This window comes from Podarcis bocagei (assembly GCF_964188305.1).
Source record: "Podarcis bocagei genome assembly, chromosome: 14".
Classification (NCBI taxonomy): domain Eukaryota; kingdom Metazoa; phylum Chordata; class Lepidosauria; order Squamata; family Lacertidae; genus Podarcis; species Podarcis bocagei.
The window spans coordinates 29390440-29408606 of NC_138139.1; the positions used below are offsets into that span (position 1 = coordinate 29390440).

At 45.8% G+C, this 18167-nt stretch overlaps 1 protein-coding gene across 3 annotated transcripts in view; it reads left to right on the forward strand.

Moving 5' to 3' along the window:
* Positions 1 to 11266: 11266 nt before the first annotated feature.
* Positions 11267 to 18167, forward strand: part of FRMD5 (FERM domain containing 5) — a 143668-nt gene continuing 136767 nt past the window's right edge. For 2 of the 3 annotated variants that reach the window (XM_081171164.1, XM_081171166.1), the window contains exon 1: positions 11268 to 11581. In XM_081171164.1, the coding sequence (XP_081027290.1) occupies positions 11480 to 11581 (102 nt within the window). In that variant the 5' untranslated portion in view covers positions 11268 to 11479. Of the gene's footprint in view, positions 11582 to 18167 lie in introns of all 3 variants that reach the window. The other variant, XM_081171165.1, reaches the window with a different exon arrangement.

The following is an 18167-nucleotide window of genomic DNA, read 5'->3' on the forward strand; positions in this document are numbered from 1 at the left end:
CTGTTATGTGAAGAAGTGTGCATGCACACGAAAGCTCATACCAATAACAAACTTAGTTGGTCTCTAAGGTGCTACTGAAAGGAATTTTCATATTGAATTGTGTGATGTCGGTGGGTTCATGTTGTCTTGTTGGGCTGTGTATGTGATAAAGGGGAGCCATACCAGAGTGAAGACGTCCTCTTCTATTTGTCCCCATATCAGTTACAGTCTATTGGTTAGCTTTTCTAGTAATGCTGTTTCCCATACTACTTGATACCAGTGTTCCATGTTTATTCCTGACAGGTCCCTCCAGTGTCTGGCTATGATGTTTCTGGATGCTGAGAGTAGGTGGATTATGAGCTCTTTATAGTGTGTTCAGTAGGGCCAGTTCTGGGCTGACTTCTAGTACCTGTTTAGTTATTTTGCTTATTTGTTGTACGATTGCTGTCCAGAAGAGTTGGGTTTGGGGGCATTCCCACCAGATGTGGAGGTATGTGCCTATGGAGGTGCAGCCTCTCCAGCATTTTGGTGAGGTTCCTGGACATAGCAGCACCAGTTTACGTGGTGTTAGGTACCAAGTGAGTTACTTTCTTTTTGCTGATATGGATTTAAAGGGAGTTACTGGTGCTTGTTTTTAAAACCTTTTCAGGCTTGCCTGAAAAGATGTATATAAATACCTTACATAAAAATCTAAAACCATTTTTGCCTAAAGATGTCAGTGTACAGCTGTGCATTCACAGTCATTTGTGCTGAAGCCAGTGGCACATAAAACATGGGATTTCTTTGGCTGTTGAAACCTGATTAATCATAGGTGGCATTGTGAATACATTTCCTCTTTCCCAGGAATGGCTATAGATCAGCAGTAGAACCTCTACTTTCCATGCAATGCTCCAGATTCAGTCTCTGGGTAGGACTGGAAATGTCTCCTGCCTGAAATCCTGGAGAGTTGCTGCCAGTCAGAGTAGATGAGGTAGATCAGGGGTAGGCAACCTAAGGCCCGGGGGCCGGATGCGGTCCAATTGCCTTCTCAATCCGGCTCGCGGACAGTCCGTGAATCAGTGTGTTTTTACATGAGTAGAATGTGTGCTTTTGTTTAAAATACACCTCTGGGATATTTGAGGGGCCTGCCTGGTGTTTTTACATACCGTATTTTTCGCTCTATAAGATGCACAGACCATAAGACACACCTTGTTTTTGGAGGAGGAAAACAAGAAAAAATAATATTCTGAATCTCAGAAGCCAGAATTGCTGTTCTGGCTTCTGGGATAGCTGCGCAGCCTGTATTCGCTCCATAAGACACACATACATTTCCGCTTACTTTTTGGGAGGGAAAAAGTGAGTCTTATAGAGCAAAAAATACGGTAAGTAGAATGTGTGCTTTTATTTAGAATGCCTCTAAGGGTTATTTGTGGGGCATAGGAATTCGTTCATATTTTTTTTCAATATATAGTCTGAGGGATGGTGGACCAGTCCATGGCTGAAAAAGTTTGCTGAACCCTGAGGTTGATGGACCACTGGTCTGACTTCGCAAAAGTCAGCTCCCTGGGTCCCTATCTTATTTCACATTTCGAAAACACCATTGTTGAAGGCTTGCTCTGTGTTTGTCTCCATGTGGCTTGGGCACCATCTGCTGGGCAAGGAAAGGGAGTGAGGAAGCTGGCCCCATGTGATGCCATCCTTGATGACAGCTTCAACCACTCTGAAGTGAATCTTTATATGGATCTAGGAATAACGGATTATGGGCAGGGACACTGTTAAACTAATGCCCAAATGACTTCAGTTTCCAGTTGGCAACACTTCCTGGACATGATAAACATAAAGGTCTGTACAGTGCTGTGGCATGTCTTTAACTTTGCCAGAAGTTCCTGGCTCTGCTTAAATACCTTCAGCAAAGGAGAGCCCACACTTCCTGAGGCAAACAGCTTGTATCATTAGGGACTGTCTCCTCATGTTTTCCCCAAATCAGCTTCCTTGCAATTTCCACCTTTTAGTCCTGCCTTCTGGACAAAAGAAAAAAAGTGTGCGTGATCGAGTCTCCACCCCAATGTTGTTTAAAGCAATTAAAATGTTTGTCCTAAAGTCTGCTTAGTCATTTCCATTTGACTTTTGTCAAAAATCGTGGCAGTGTGTGCTAAATTATGTAGATGTTTGTGTGTAGCTTTGATTGGATGTCTTCTAATTTTGACAAGTACTAAACCAATGTACCCCATTTTCTTCTTCAAGCTATTCATCCTTCTTGATTTTGTGCCTCCCCCTCTTCTATCAGCAGTCTATTACTATTAATTTATTTATATCCCACCTTTTCCCCAGATCAGGACTCAAGAAGACTTACACAAATTAAAACAACATAGATAAAATACTGAAGGCTAAAACCGTATAAAAGATAATAATTAAAAAGTAATTAAACTGTTATAGAATTAAACAATATACAAACAGATCTATTAAAACACAAATAGTAAAAACAGCACAGTGCTATTTAAATGCCCATTTCTTTAAAAAAAACATTCAGGCTGCAAAAGCCTATTGCAATAAAAGAGTCTTCAACAGCTTGCGGAAGGGTCTACTCTACCACAGGTTATCACTGGCTAATCTCTATTTGTGGTTGCCACAAATCCCTTTCCCCTATATCTTCTGGCAAGTACAGAGGGCTTTGGAGGAAGCAGTTCTGTTCTCTCTCCCCCCCCCCCGCCGCCGCCGCCGCCGCCACCCCCACTATAGCCTGTACTAGGACTGAGCGATATCTGGTTTTCAACATCACAATATATCGCCAGCTAAATATAATATATCTGTGGTGGTAGAGGGTCTTGCTGGGCCTGCGGGGGGGGGGGGGGACCATACCTCCCTGCAGCGGCGGAGGCTGCACCCCGCTTCCCCATGGCAGCAGAGGGTCTTGACGAGGCTCCCTGCAGCGGTGGAGGGCCTAAAATGTAAGGAAGTGGTAGATTCAATTAAAATATTAAATAAACTTCCATATATTATATTTAATATATTTTAAACTAATTTATGAGTAGTTTAAGTGATTTACTAGTCATGTTGCATCTGCTTCCCCACTCAGAGGTCTAAGTGGAATCTGTGCATGCATAAGCCCCACTGAGTTCAAAAACTTCTACTTTCCTGAGAGTAAACCCCAGTGAATTCAGTAGGGTTTGCTTGTGAGTAGACATGCATTTACTGAAAAACACCCTCCCCATCATTTTCGCACAGTACCTAATCTCCCATTTCAGCATAAGGCAGCCAGCTACATCATCTCCCGTCCATACGCCCCCACCCCCACAGAAGGGCCCCCCCAAAAGCCCTCATCCCACCAATATCTCCATTTTTTATCAAAAGGAGGGAGGGCAAGCAAGCATACAAAAAGGTAGTCTCCTTTAAATTAAAAAACACCATTTATAAAATGGAGGAAAGCTATTTAGGGGAAACCAACAACATACCGGTAAACACCACCAGAAAATAAAAATTAAAACTCTTCCCCCTCTTTTTTTTCACTGGTGAGGGAAGAAAGAAGTGCTTTCTAGTTCTTTGTTTACTTTGCCTCTTTGATTGTCTAGCATGGGCGGGGAGGTCTCTTCTGTATTTTTAACAGGCTCTGCATAAATACTCTGCTTCAGAGTATCTGACAAAGTGTGTATTACATACGAAAGCTCATACCTTGAAAGCTTATATTTAGTTGATTTTTAAGGTGCCACTGGAATTATTTAAAAAATATTTTTTCATCTTTCATCTTGTTATTTATTAAGGCTCTGCATAATTACAGTAGCTGAGCTCTTAAGTCAGTGTTGGCCAACACTGTGGAAATATATGGTGAGTTTGCTGGTTTGTGTGAGGGGTACAGTGGTACCTCGGGTTAAGTACTTAATTCGTTCCGGAGGTCTGTTCTTAACCTGAAACTGTTCTTAACCAGAAGCACCACTTTAGCTAATGGGGCCTCCTGCTGCTGCTGCGCCGCCAGAGCACGATTTCTGTTCTCATCCTGAAGCAAAGTTCTTAACCCGAGGTACTATTTCTGGGTTAGCGGAGTCTGTAACCTGAAGCGTCTGTAACCCGAGGTACCACTGTACTCTCTTCATTTCTTATCAGTTAGGAGGGAGGAGGGAAGGAGCAAACAAAGCTGGAGACACCCTGCCTGCATATTATCTGTAAAGTATCTGTTCAGCTGAGCTACCCCCTGGGTAAGTTTCCACCTTTTGTTCACTGGTATATCACCTTCAACGATATGGTGATTTATTGCACATCCCTAGCATGTACAAGGCATCTTTCGATGCTTCACCCCACTGCCCCAATTTCATTATTGCATTTTTATTTTGCTATCATCTACTCCTTGCAGCAGTCACCTTCAACATGGCTGACTTGTTATTGTCACGGTTCAGCCCTGCACAGACATCAAACCTGGAGTCTCAGAGGAGCAAAGAGAGTACCCCTCTTCCAGCTGTAATAAAAAATTTAAGGTCTTATATATATATATAATAAATGTTCATAAATGTACCAACCAAGCACGTACATAGATATGTGGACCACATGTCTGGAGCAGCACAGGAAGACAGTCCTGAAACCGTTTTGACTCCCAAACTGACCAAATGTTTTCTCTGCAAGGAGGGAGGGGGTGAGGGAACCTTCCCGTTGTCTCAGGAATTGGGTAATCACCATCTCAAAGGAATGGCCAGACTGCCAGGAAAGACAATCAGATAACCTGGCAGACAGGAAAAACAACAACATTCAAATTCCTGTTGTATACCGCCTTTTCTGTGATGTAGGTATGATGTTTGTGGGCGGTGGTCTTGGGTTACACCCCTTCTGTGATGTATGTGTGATGTATGGAGGGGTGGTCTTGAGCTCCAGGGAAGGCAATTTAAAATGTCTATATAAGGGCAGGCACACCTTTGTTCTGGGTCCTCCTTTCTCCTGTGTGAGGGGAGCACCCTGTTGCAACAGTTCAATAAAGATCAGTCTTACTAGCTGCTTTGCTTCTCGGTATTCTCTGGTTGGCCTCTGTTATTTTCTCCTACCGATGGAGAACCTACAAAGGACTCTATAAGGGCTCTTGTGTCCCCCATAAGGGAATAAGGGCAGATTTTGTTTACAACACAGCAGATCACTGGATCCAGATACCCCTGCCCCACACCAGCTACCTGGGTTCCCACCAACCTCTCAGGATCCACACACCCCTTCCACAAACATCTTTTTCTTTCTTTTTTATTGAATTTGTATCCCACCAGAGGTCATTGCCTTCATCCCTTATTAGTTTCAGTTTGTGGTTCAGTCTACATGCCCAATAAGAAAAAACTTCCAAACTGAGACATACTGTAGATGATGTTTATGATGATGATTATTTGGTGTGGCTATTCTAATAACTTAATCTTTTATTTGATTTGTATAGACACTGAACTATATCCTTGCTCTGGGATTGCATTTGCTTCCCTGGCTGCCTGGTTAACCTGGTCTAACTGTCCCAAGCCATGACCATATTAGCTGAGGCAGTTTGACATCTGAGAACAATGCAGATTCAGGTCTGTTTGAAAGGTTTATTCTTATACTGCCAGTCAGCAAGATTCAGCAGTCCACTCCTGTCCTTTCATTTCTGTTTGAATCTTGCCTGACACTCGGGGCATTTGCATTGCTCTTCTCCTCTTTTGCAGTGGCTCACTCGTGTTGTTTATAGTTCAAGACAGTGAAAATAAACAAGTTAATTTTCAGGTCACTTCCTGAGTTTTGCTTTTGTAAGACGTCATCTTTAATAACTGTGTTTGTGTGTATTTCTTTTTGGCTGCTGTATATTAGCCATGATTCTAAATCTACTGAGTTAATGCCCCTGTCATTAGGTAAAATTTAGCAAAGCAAAAGAAAAGGCACTTACATTCTTTTAAATCCCGGTAGCTCAAAATATAACATTATTAGACAAGAGATCAGTAGCTGTTTATTTTTCAGATTTGAAGAAAGAGGAAATAAATGCTTGTAACTAGTAGATCATGAGGACGGTATGAAAAACTGTGTATCCAATAGTATAATTGGTCCTCATGGGTCTATGGAGCAGCATATAATACTTGGAAGATGGAAAGAACAGAATGAGAGTCTGTAAGACTTCCACAACAGACTCGAGTGAAACCCAAAATGACAGAGCCAGGCTGTTCTGCTACAGGTAAGTGGGAAAGAGTGAACAATCTGTACTTTCCTTGCTAAATGCAATATACAAAGAACAGCAGCCCATTTTCAGTGAGACATGTAGAGCCCTGCAGATTTTTTTACACACTGCCCATAACTGGCAGAAGCAGAAAGACTCAAACTTATCAAAAACTGCAGGTGTTCTTAAGAACGCTTATGCTACTGTCTTACCTAAACTGGCCAGTTTTTATTAAAGCAGATGCAGGTGGTTGGGAGACGCATAAGGGTTTGTGTGCCTTGGGGTATGGAGTAAACTACTGAATAGCAAGCCAACCAAACAGCTGAAAATTTGGCCAGAATTGCCAGTCATTTTATGAAGGTTTTATCATTTCAAACCTCAAACAGATGGTACATGAAAAGTCATGGTGGTGGTGCCCTGCTAATCCAATCATTGTATGGCATGCAGAGGACAGTTCCAAAGGGCTGTGTGAAAAGATGCAAAAAATTGAAGGGTGGGAATAATTATAAGCAAATGTGGAATTGCACTTCTCCAATATAGTTTTATGGATTTTTTTTCCAAATTAGCTTTTAATTAAATAGTTGCAGTTTCATGTATTGACTTCCCACCCTCACCGCCATTGTGTTTTTATTCAAACTCTTCCAATGCATTATATATCAAATTCTTGTCTATTACCAACTTCCTTTTAATACTTTATCATTTTTCTTCCACTGTTCCTAAGGGATTGCATTTCTCTTAATGAAAACAAAGAAGGAAGCTCATGATTACTGATAACACCAAGGTTGCAGGTTCAATCCCTGTATAGGACAGCTGCATATTCCTACACTGCAGTGGGTTGGACTAGATTATCCTCAGGGTCCTTTCCAACACTACAGTTCTATGATTGGTGGCAACATTAATGCCAAGTTGAAACATCTGGTTCAGGCTTGCATGAAATGCCAGCAAATGGCACCTTTTGTTCAGGCAGAAGGTTGTGATTGTGACAAAATGGGACCACTGGATATAGTAGGCACTGTTTGAAGCAGCTGCATCATCAGGTCCTCCCCAAAATGACTTGGCTGCATCCTATAGAACTGCCATCTTAAATCTTAGTGTTTTCATGTTTGCGCTTTGGTCCTCCAGGCTCCAAATGCACATATCCAGGAATGCAGATAATGAAGAAAATGAGGGTGGGCTTGCTTGCTTACTTGTTTCACCTTGGGAGTACAGAAAGCCCGAGTTCCTTTGCAGTGAGTGATGGATGCTGTCTTAGAAAAAGGCACTTCTTCCTTGACCATATCAAGCTCTGGTAATACTTCAGCCCCCTCAAATGGTCTGCATCAAGTTATTTATAACCATGTTTTTATTGGAAAATTGCCATATACTGAGTAAAAACACTCAAGGCATCAAGGTATTGATTTTTTAGATGACATCAATATAAACAGCGCTGAATCTTCCTAGATTGTGCGTGAGGAAGTGTGAAGCGTTTTACGTGTAGCAGCAAATACACAGTTCCATTAAGTGTTTTTCTTACCAAGAAAGTATGAATGAGAGTGAGGAATACCAAAAGGAAGACTGCAGCATTTATTTACTTGGTGACCCCAAAGAACCAACCATGCTCTTTTCAAGTCACACTCAAAACATGCCATCTTATTCTGAGATTCATGAGTGTCTGTCTGGTTGCTAATTGGTTGCGGGGGGCGGGGCGGGGAGAGACAACAAAGTGCTGCTAACAACTGATATGTTGACATTTTACTGTAAGGCGTCAGTGTGGTGTAGTGGTTAGAGTGTCAGACTAGCACCTGGGAGAACAGAGTTCAAATCCCTCACTGAGTGACCCTGGGCCAGTCACTCACTCAGCCTAACCCACCACATCGGGTTGTTGTGAAGTTAAGATGTAGAGAACTATGTCTGCCACTTTCAGCTTCTTGGTCGAAAGGTTGTATATAAATGTTGTAATAACTGTGGCATTATTTAAAAGCCAGATTGGTAAAAGGCAGCTTTTTCTTCACAAAATTTGAATAGTAGTCAAGGAAGTTTGAGACAGCATCTTGGAGCCTTTCCCCAGCTCTTTCGGACAGGTTTCAAGTTTGGTGAAAAAATTCAGTTGCTTAATGTTCTGATAAGGATGCAACCTAGGCACCAATGAAATCCGTTTAGCTAATTGATATTTTGCCTTTTAAACCTATCAGTTGATCCAAAGTAAATCACTATATCATGAAAAGTCATGGTAGGCCACTGCCGCCCGCCCGCCCCCCGGTCAAATTGCCTGCCTTGTTGATCTGATAAAGCAATGCAACAGGTAGAAGCATGAATGTGCATTTAGTGTGCATGGAGCCATGCTGTGCGTGAGCTGCTGGGAAGGCATCCATTCCAACTGGGTCTTCGAAATCAGACACTGGAAGATTCCAGCATAGTTCAAAGCAAGGAATGCCAGGAGTAGTTTAGCTGAAATGCAAATTAAATCCAGTGCTTGTCAAATGCTGAGATGTTGCCGCACAGTGGATGGAGGAGAAGGCCAGCCTTGGTGCTGTGACTAGCCTCAAGCTATGACTGACTTTGCTTACTCGACCACTGAGGGACTCTCTTGCCTCATACAGAACAAAAATGTTTAGCAGGGCTTCTAGATCCAACTCTATGAACACACACCACTATAGAAAACACAGTATACTTGACACAAATAAAAGATGAATGCTCTTGCGTAATAAAGCATCGGTTTCCATTCTGCCCCATGTCTTTCGCATGAAGTGCTGTTTCCATTCCACTGCAGTTTAGCTTCCAATGAAAACTACGTTATCTGTCTTGCTGCCGGCTGTGGCAAAATTCTGTGTAATTAATTACAATTATGTCATTCCACATCATTTAAATGCAAATGGAATGCAGTGCAAATGGGTGTAGTAGGTACTATTTGTGAACTGAAAACAACAGTGAATACTGATTGTATTGACTGGATTGATTTCCATTCCAGACATGGGACGAAAAAACAGACACAGTTAATTTCTGTCCTTTTCTGCTGAAATTCTCCAACAATCCGACTTTTCAGATGTTTGTGCTTGTGCTTGTCCCAGGAGCAAAACTGATGTTCCTGTGTGTGCATGTACATGGCTAGCCAATGATCAGGATGGCTGCTTCAGAGCACTAGAATTAAGAGACAAGCCCTTTTGGCTGGAAATCTTGAATCTTATCAGTGATATAATTAGATCTAATATCGCTTTAGACCCAAAGTAAATGTTCCTTGGTAGCCTAAAAGGTATCATTTGGAAGACAGATTTAAGAACTCGCTTTCACATTAATTCCAGCAAAGTTGGTGATAGCAATTAATCAGATACAATGTAACAGTACATGAAAATCTGAAATATAGTTTTTTACAAACTTAAAAATACACTGCTGTCAGAGGAGGATGAGCTGATGATAGATGTATCAAAAGATGGAGTTCATTTATAAACTACAGTATTGGAATTTGAAATTTCTAGATAATATCCAGCTGTACACTTTAACTCAATGTGACCTGAAGTGATAACTGGATGATTGTTTCTGTATTATTTAAAGTGTGATATTATCATTATAGGCAGAACTTTCTGGTGTCTTACATACATATAAAGCCAAGGGGTCCCAAAACTGTGATTGACAAACTTTATTTAGGTGAACTATAGCATGTCTGCATTAAATATTCATATTGATTTTAATTGCATTTTAATTGCTGCTTTTATTTTATATATTGTACTCTATTGTATTACAATCAGATTTGTGTGATGTACAGTACCCTTAAACCAACAATATACTGTATTATGAACTTATGAAGCTGTAACTATTGTATAAAAACACACCTGTATCAATATTTCTCAAGAGGACTCCATGCCCTTTCACAAGCAAGCTGCCAAACATTTGGGCATTCGTTATAATTGGGGATCCCCCTTTCAAAATTAAAATTCAGGGCCTGATGCCATGTTCTAGAATGACATATATATATATATATATATATATATATGAGAGATCACTTTGAGCACTTAAGAACTGAAACTCTAGGTGAAGAGGAAGATTAGGCTGACAGCTCCAAATTCTTCTATTCGATGTATAAGTGATCCCACAGGTCCAAAACGAATTTACAAAACAACAGATCAGATACTCAGGAATGAATTTAAATTGGGAGAGTGCACCAGCCAGAAGATAATTCAGCCCCCAATTGGATGGTTTAGGAAACAGTCTGACTAGGCTTGGAACAACTTGGAGGCTTTCCAGTTCAGCTCTGATGTACCAGTTCGGGAAAACCTAAGATCTGTTCCTCTCTGTTCACTCTTAGGGGAATTAAAACAAAAAACAACGGCTATTACCCCCCCACACACACTTTTGACGGAATTGGATGAAATTTACAGACGGGCGTTGGGGGCTTGGGTTCGAGCCGTCCGACGCTTCTCCCCATCACAGCAGGCCTGTCTGGTTAATTTTCACTCACCCGCTTTTGAAGGTTTGTGGCCTTATGGCAAAAAGGCAGAGAGGCTTTGCTATAGCTGGCCAGAAGCATGTCCCATCTTTAACTGGCCCTGAATCCTCGAGATGCCCGTCTTTCCCCGGAGCCTTCCTGCAAGGAGGAAGTCTTCCGCCCCCCCCCCACCCCTTGGGTTGTTCTCCCTTGGCGGTTGCCTCCCCCGCCCCCGTTCCTCTGAGCACATGCCTGCCTTTTCTACCCCGCCCCCTCCTTTGTACCGGGACCCGTAGAGGGTCGAGGCCAAAGGCAGCAAGAGGCGAGCTCTCGGCAGTGCCCTGGAGAAGCGCTCTGCCTCGCAGGCAAGCTACCGGTCGGGTCCCCCAGCAGTAAGAAACCCGGGACTCTCCCGGCCTGCAGTCTTCTCGGGGGGGGGCGGGGGTCCTGCTGCTGCTGCTGCACCGGAGCGCTTGTAGACACCGCCGCTGTCGCTGCTGCTGCTGCAATAACTGAGGGTGCTGCGCGCCCTGGTCACCCGCAGCAGCAGCAGCAGCAGCAGCAGCAGCAGCAACTGCAAACGCAGCGCCGGCGGTGGGCGCGAGGAGGAGTCGTCCAAGAGCGACCCTCCCAGGCGGCGCCCTATTGGTCGGCGCCGAAGCCCATCAGACGCTTTGCGGCGCTGGGATTGGCCTTTGCCGCGGTCGACGGCCGCCCTAGCGCAACCTTCCCGCCTCTCCCTCGCTGCGCCCGACGCCGCTGCACCGCTCCAGCCTCGCGCCCGCCTCCTCCCGGCCGGGCTTTGTGCGGACGGAACGCGAGGAGGAGGCGGAGGCGAGGAGGAGGCGGCGGCGGCGGCAGAAGCAGCGGCGGCCAAAGGCAGGCGCCCACCATGTGAGAGGCCCGCTCGCCGGCCCGCCGGAGCCGCGCCGCCTCCCCGCAGCAGCTCCTCCTCCTCCTGGTGGCCGGGCTGCCGGCAGGCAAAGATGCTCAGCCGGCTGATGAGCGGCAGCAGCAGGAGCCTGGAGCGCGACTACAGCTGCACCGTCCGCCTCCTGGACGACAGCGAGTACTCCTGCACCATCCAGGTGCGTCCCGGCGCCGGGAGACCGACTGACCGACCGAATGTGGGGGGGGGTGGGGGGATGATAGGATCGCCGCCGCCGCCGCCTTTCCGGGCACCCGCGCCCCGACGTGCCCGCTCGCCTCCTGCCCCAGCCGCCGGGGAGGCAGCGGGGATCCCCGACCGTTCTTCCGCCCGCCTTGCCCAGCTCGCCGGAGGGCAGAGCGGCGCAACTTCCCCGCTGGCAGCGCTAACTTTGCAGCCGGCGGCGGCGGCGGCGGCGGCGCAGAACAAAGCGGAGGCGAGACCTGTGGCTCTCCTGCCGCCGCCGCCATCCAGGCGAAGGAGCCGCGCGCTCCTTGCCTCGCTTTCTCTCTCTCTCTCTTGGGGCGCCCTCGGGGCTGGCGTTGCACCAAAAGGGGGGCGGGGAGAGAATCCCACCTCGGCTGCAAAGCTCCGTGCCTTTTTGGTTAAAAGGGGGTGGGGTGGGGGGAGGGGGTGGCTCCCCCACCCGTCGGTGTTCCGTTGCGTTCCCAAGGGTGAGAAAGGGAGACCTAGCAGACCCGGGGTGGTGGAGGAAGGGCAGAGCTCCCGAGAGAAGAGGGGCGCCCATAGGTGCCTGGGAGCGCAGACCTTTTGGGGGCTTCTGCTTAGCCTGGGACCGGCGAAAATCTGGGCAAGAGGGGGGCGACCTCTTTTGTCTCCAGAGAGCGGGGCATGGAGCACCCTCTCTCCCTTTGGGGGCCCCTCCTGGCTTCCAGCAGGGCGGGCTCCTTAATTGGGTGCAGCAAAAGAGCCTGAAAACACCCCAGGCTGTCCAGCTCCCGAGAGTGGCAGATCTTCTTAGGAGAGATAACGACGTGCCCACAATTCTTTCGCCTTTAATGGGGTTGGATGCATCTTATTTTTCTTTAATGGGGATGCTCGCTGAACTCTTTCTGTTTGCATTGCCATCATCTTGGGCAGAGGGGAGGAGGGCCAGATCATTAAGACTTATGGGCAGCAGCCGGAAGGCTGAGGGCCCCCCCTAGCCCAGGTGGGCTCAGTAGTTCCTCTCCATTACATGGAGGCATTAAATCTCATGGGGGCCCTTTTTCAGACTCCCCTGGACCCACTGTTTAGTCTAGAACCCAGAGGTTAGGCTATAATTCCCACTGACACCTACTTTACTTTGTAGGCTTTTGTTGATCTAGCCAGAGCTTTCCCCATGATCCCCCCTCCCCCAATCCTTGAGGACTAGACACTTTTTTAGTTTTCACTTGAAGCAAATGGTGCAGTTCTCATGTTGTGCTTGAGCAGTAATGTCCTAGGTAGGAGATCTGGAGAGATACTGTAGCACCTGCTCAGGTGATCTGTAAAGGTAATCGGGCACATTCTCTTCAAGGTCACTGGAGGAACGACACCCATGCCGGAGAAAGTCTCTCTTTACACAGTCTGCTCTCTTCTTTCCTCTCCCACTGTTTTTTTACATGTTGCATTGTCAGTGCGTGTCTGTTTTACCCCTAAGGATGTGCATTACCCCTAAGGATGTGCATTCTTAGGTGGCATTTCTCTTTCCACATTGTCTGTTGTGAGCACAAAGGCCTGGATGTGGCTTAATCACAGTACCCTCAGCAGAAGGGGGGTGCGTCCCTTGTGTGTTTCCAAAAGCTGATGTACCATTTCAAGTGAGAGCCCAGGTGGACTGAAGGCAGCTTCATCCTTGGACTCTTCTGAACGAATGTGGGTCTCGCCAAGCTCGTAGTAGTAGCAGCTGCTGCTACTGCTGCAATGTGTGAGCAGGAGCGAAGGCTGGCAAGGTTTGGGGCTGAATGTGTAATTCATGCATCACTCCAGCTGCCTCTAATAATGCAATCCACGTTGCCTTGGAAGTAAGACCTGCTATGTTCACAGGGGCTAATTCGTAGGTAGGAGTGCACTGCAGCCTAATTTTCCTCTGGCTTTCTCTGTGCATTGGTAATGCCAAGTATTGCAAAGCCCCCTAGGATGTGTATCTGTGTCTCGATATTGCGTGTAGACATCTACAATACATTGTTGGTTTATTTGCTACAAGGAAGAGTTTGGGGACACAATATTCTTGCTTGTAACCAGAGGGGGGTGGGCATTAACAGATGCTGGTTTCGGTCATTTGCCGAGGGAATATTCTTTGTTCTGTGGATCTCTTTTCTGCCACACTCTTCAGATGACAAACTGACTTCTTCTGTTTAACCCCAATTGACTTTTGTGTATGCTTAATCTGGGATAGAATGTCTATCAGGTAAATGAAGTGGATGAACAAGGTTGCAAGGTGGGGGCCACACGGCATATAATGTTTTGGTTTTGGCTTCTGGTGGGGAAAGAAAATTGAAGCCACCTTTTGCAGTTGATGGAGATTTCTGCCTCTTGTGCTGCTGCATCCAGTGTGTGATCCAATTGCTTGGTTCTGGTGGTTCCGCTGCACTGAGGATAGAAATGATTAGCTGGTGTTCCTTTGGCCACCTGGGTGGCTGCAGTCACATCTGCGCCTGTCTGTTTGCGTGGATCAGGGGGAGAGAGTGAAAGATTGTGAACCCTGTTTTTCGCATGCTCGGTCTGAGGAAAAGCATTTGCAGGCTGTGAGAAATGGACATCTGTATGCACAATGGTGATGGGTAATGTTTCACAATCGAGAGGAATTGCTGCCTGCTCGGTGTGCAGTCTTGCAAACCGAGAGTGAGTTCTGAAGGTCATTCCTTTGGAAAATGCCGAATCCACTTACTTGGGTTCAGGGATTTGGTTTCAAGAGCATTTTTTTTTAAAAAAAAACCACCCTATATGCACCATTTTGACTTTTTAAAAATATGAATGCAGGTATATGCACTTTCTTGTCCCTCATACTGTTTTAATTAAGTCAGGCGAAGAATAATAGGTTTCCAAGACAGAAGATATATTTGAACACTCACTGTTGGAGATTGAGTTGAAAGGATTTGTATAAATGATCTGTCCATACTCATGGCTGTGCTGTGTTTGGATTGGGGTGGTGGATTCAAATGATGGCAGAGCCCATCTGAAGTGCATGTCCCTTTTTGTGCTGGGGAGCATTTGCCTTTGAGGGAGGGGTCCCGTCCCGCTTGTCAGAAAGACCCAGTAGCCTTCCAGATAAGAGTGGATATGAATCCATCAGCACTTTTGGGGGGCTCCTGAAAAACTGGCAGTGGTACAGTTCTGGTTTGTGCCTGACCAGGTACCACATAAGAATAAATCCAGGTACCACATTGGATTATTTTTAGAAGAGTGGCTGTGCTGGTCTGTGTTGTAGCAAAGCCAGGGAAGAGTCTTGTTGCATCGTAAGGAACCTTTTGGGTGGGATGATTTCAGGCATAAATCCGTGCTGATGGCTGGTGATTCTTCAAAGGTGGGGGGCTCCAAGCCTCACCGCTTCCAAGTACCGCTCCCACCTTACCTCACTTCAACTCTACCCAAAGTTGAGGGGAGAGAGATGAGAATTGTAGAGCCTGACTTTGCAGCGGATGAGTGGGTAAAATAATTCTATTGCTCCTGGGATTCCTTCCCTGTTTACTGTGGCTGAGTTCACACCCTCATGGACTGGACACTCACTGCCGGGCTTTTAATCTGTGTTCGCATGACGTTATCCAAAATGCAGTTGTAGCTTGCACTCTGTTGTGGAAAATGGACATTTGATGTGTTCTTTCTGAAATCAGTGTCAAACTGATGGAACTGTCCCCTGCCTTATATCCTGGAGAGCTGCTGCCGGTCAGTGTAGCCAACACTGAGTTGGGTGGACCAATGAGTCTGGCTTGGTATAAGGCAGCTTCCTGTGTGCTGCAAGAGCCCAAACCCTGAACCATGCTGCTACTGCTGCTCTGCTTTCATTTAAGAATATGCTTATTTAAGAAAATATTCCTGTATTGCAGGGGGTTGGACTAGATGACCCTTGGGGTTGTTTCAAACTGCATAATTCTGTCTCCTCTCTTTTCAGATTAATTTCCCTTCTCAGTTGGATTTAATTTTAGATTGGATTTAATCCTAAGGAGTTAATTTTTGTCCTGGACCTTCCCAAAATAACCCCATTAATGAATTATCCCTGATTCATTTTTCCCTTTTCCAAAAGTGAATTTCTCTCATGTTCCCTACATTAATGACCTGCTCTCCTAATGCAAGAAAAATGAAAAATCCCCTTCCCTCATCCTGGCTGCCTTTGAATGCAGCCTGAACCACGGACATCTCTGTTCTTCCACCTTCCAGAGGCGGGACCCCAGAGAGAGATTGTAGAGGTGGAGGGGGTCTAGGCTTCACAGGGGTATAAGTTCAGATTGTGGGAATAGCTGAGCTTTCCGCTTTCCTACAGGATCATCTGCTCTGGGGTGGCGGGTGTCATCCCCCTCCTGAGTGTTTCCTGGCACGAGGGGGAATGGCGAGGCACCAGCAGATTCCAGTGAGGCCCCTGAAGGCGAAGACCCCACCCAATTGAGTCAGTAACTCCCACTTGCATTGCAACTTTGGAACTCCCTGCCTGTTGATCTCAGGCAAATGTCTTTGCTATACTCTTTTTTGGTGCCTGCTAAAAAGATTTTTGTTTAGGAAAGCCTATCCAGCGTCTTTTTTGATGGCTCAGTAAGGCCTGTCTTGAACTGTGAGTATCCAGCAGCAGCTCCATCTGCTCTGTGTGTGGGGGGTTGTATGTGTCCGTCATTTAGACCACCTTGAGCCTTACTGTTCAGGGAAGTACTGACAAGTTGCAAGCAGATTTCTGCTAGGGCCGGGAAGTCTGAGGTCCCACCCTGAAAATTCAGCATCACAGCCACTCCTGAGAAGGTGTTTTGGTTATTGAAAGCAAACCAAATATGTAACTAAGAACCAGTGCCTGAGTTTGTTTCTTTTTCCTCTTCCCTCCCAACTCCCTTTCTTTTTGTGCCTTTTCTAAATTGTTAAGTCTGGAAGCAATGGTTGTGTTATTACAGTGGTACCTCGGGTTACATATGCTTCAGGTTACATACGCTTTAGGTTACAGACTCCGCTTACCCAGAAATATTACCTCGGGTTAAGAACTTTGCTTCAGGGTGAGAACAGAAATCGTGCAGCAGTGGGAGGCCCCATTAGCTAAAGTGATGCTTCAGGTTAAGAACAGACCTCCAGAACGAATTAAGTTCTTAACCCGAGGTACCACTGTATTTAGCTTTGCAGGCTGTTCTGAGAGTCTTCTTCAACAGAGGAGTGTAGGGGGGGAATGCATTAAATAAATAAATCAATAGGAGAATAACGGGTTCCCAGATTTGGAACCGGACTCAGAAAAAGAGCCTAGGTCATTCCTTTTCCCAATTTGGAGGGGAAATGTGCCCAAATGCAGTATTTAATCAGAAAGGACAGGATTAATGTGGATTGTGGCTGACACCATGTGTACACCTCTTCCCAAACCAGCAACGGGAGTGCACTGGATGCAGAGTAAACAGGAGCATGTGCACGGCCGTGTTTAGACAGTAACATAGCTTTCTGAGCTCCATTCTGAATTCAGTCAGGGTAAATTCACCTATGGCTAATTCTTTCTTTGCCTTGAGAATTAATACCTCTGAAGGTACACCTCTATCCTGTTTGCTAACCCCAGGAACACAGACAAGCTCCTCACTTAGTGCATTGACCTATTTGTTACCTGCTGCTTATGCACATACATCGAACATGATCTTTCACGTACCAGAAATTCGGCCTTCCGGTGCTATTGACTCTGGTGCTTAGAGTGGATGCTTTGAACACAGGCGATGTTCTCGATTAGTTGGGAATGTGTGTTCCATCACAGGGCATTTTGAGATGCCATCTGCTGTTTCGTTCCCGATGCCAAACTCCCTGTGATTTTGGAACTGGCCTTCTGCTTACTGAAGGCAACAGTGAGCTCGCTAGGGGTCATAAGGGATGAGAAGAATGGGCCAGTTTCAGGCTACGCGAATGTAACTCTTTCCTGTGAAAGGCCGCCTTGGTGGTGGTAATGCTGGGGTGTTTTGTTGACGAGTTGTTCAAGATCTCAGATCCCTCAGTACCAGAGTCTGGTTTGCTGGTAGCTGCCTTTTGCCAAGTCCATCTAAGCCTTGTGTTGTCTGCACAGACTAGCTGCAGCTCTACAGGGTTTTAGATGGGGGGTTGCATTTCCCAGCCTTAAGGAGCAGAGTTAGAAACTCAGATATATAAGCTAGGCTCCAAATGGTATTAATTATGGACCAAGGCAGAGGTTTTTAAACTGTTGTTTTTTTGTTCTATTTGGGTGGGCTGTGGAATGGCTGCAGCACAGTCAAATGTATCTGTGCTCAGCCCTACACTTACTTTCCTTGATATGATGATGGAGGACTAAGATGCCCAGCAAAGGGGTCCATGATTCGTGCTGCAGCACAGAAGCACAAGACGCTTGTCTTTTGCTGTTCACGAGTCAGCTGCCTCGATGAAAATATCAGTCACCAACCCGGTGCTCAGAAATATCCACGTACAGTGGTACCTCGGGTTACATACTCTTCAGGTTACAGACTCCGCTAACCCAGAAATAGTGCTTCAGGTTAAGAACTTTGCTTCAGGATGAGAACAGAAATCATGCTCCGGCGGTGCGGTGGCAGCAGGAGGCCCCATTAGCTAAAGTGGTGCTTCAGGTTAAG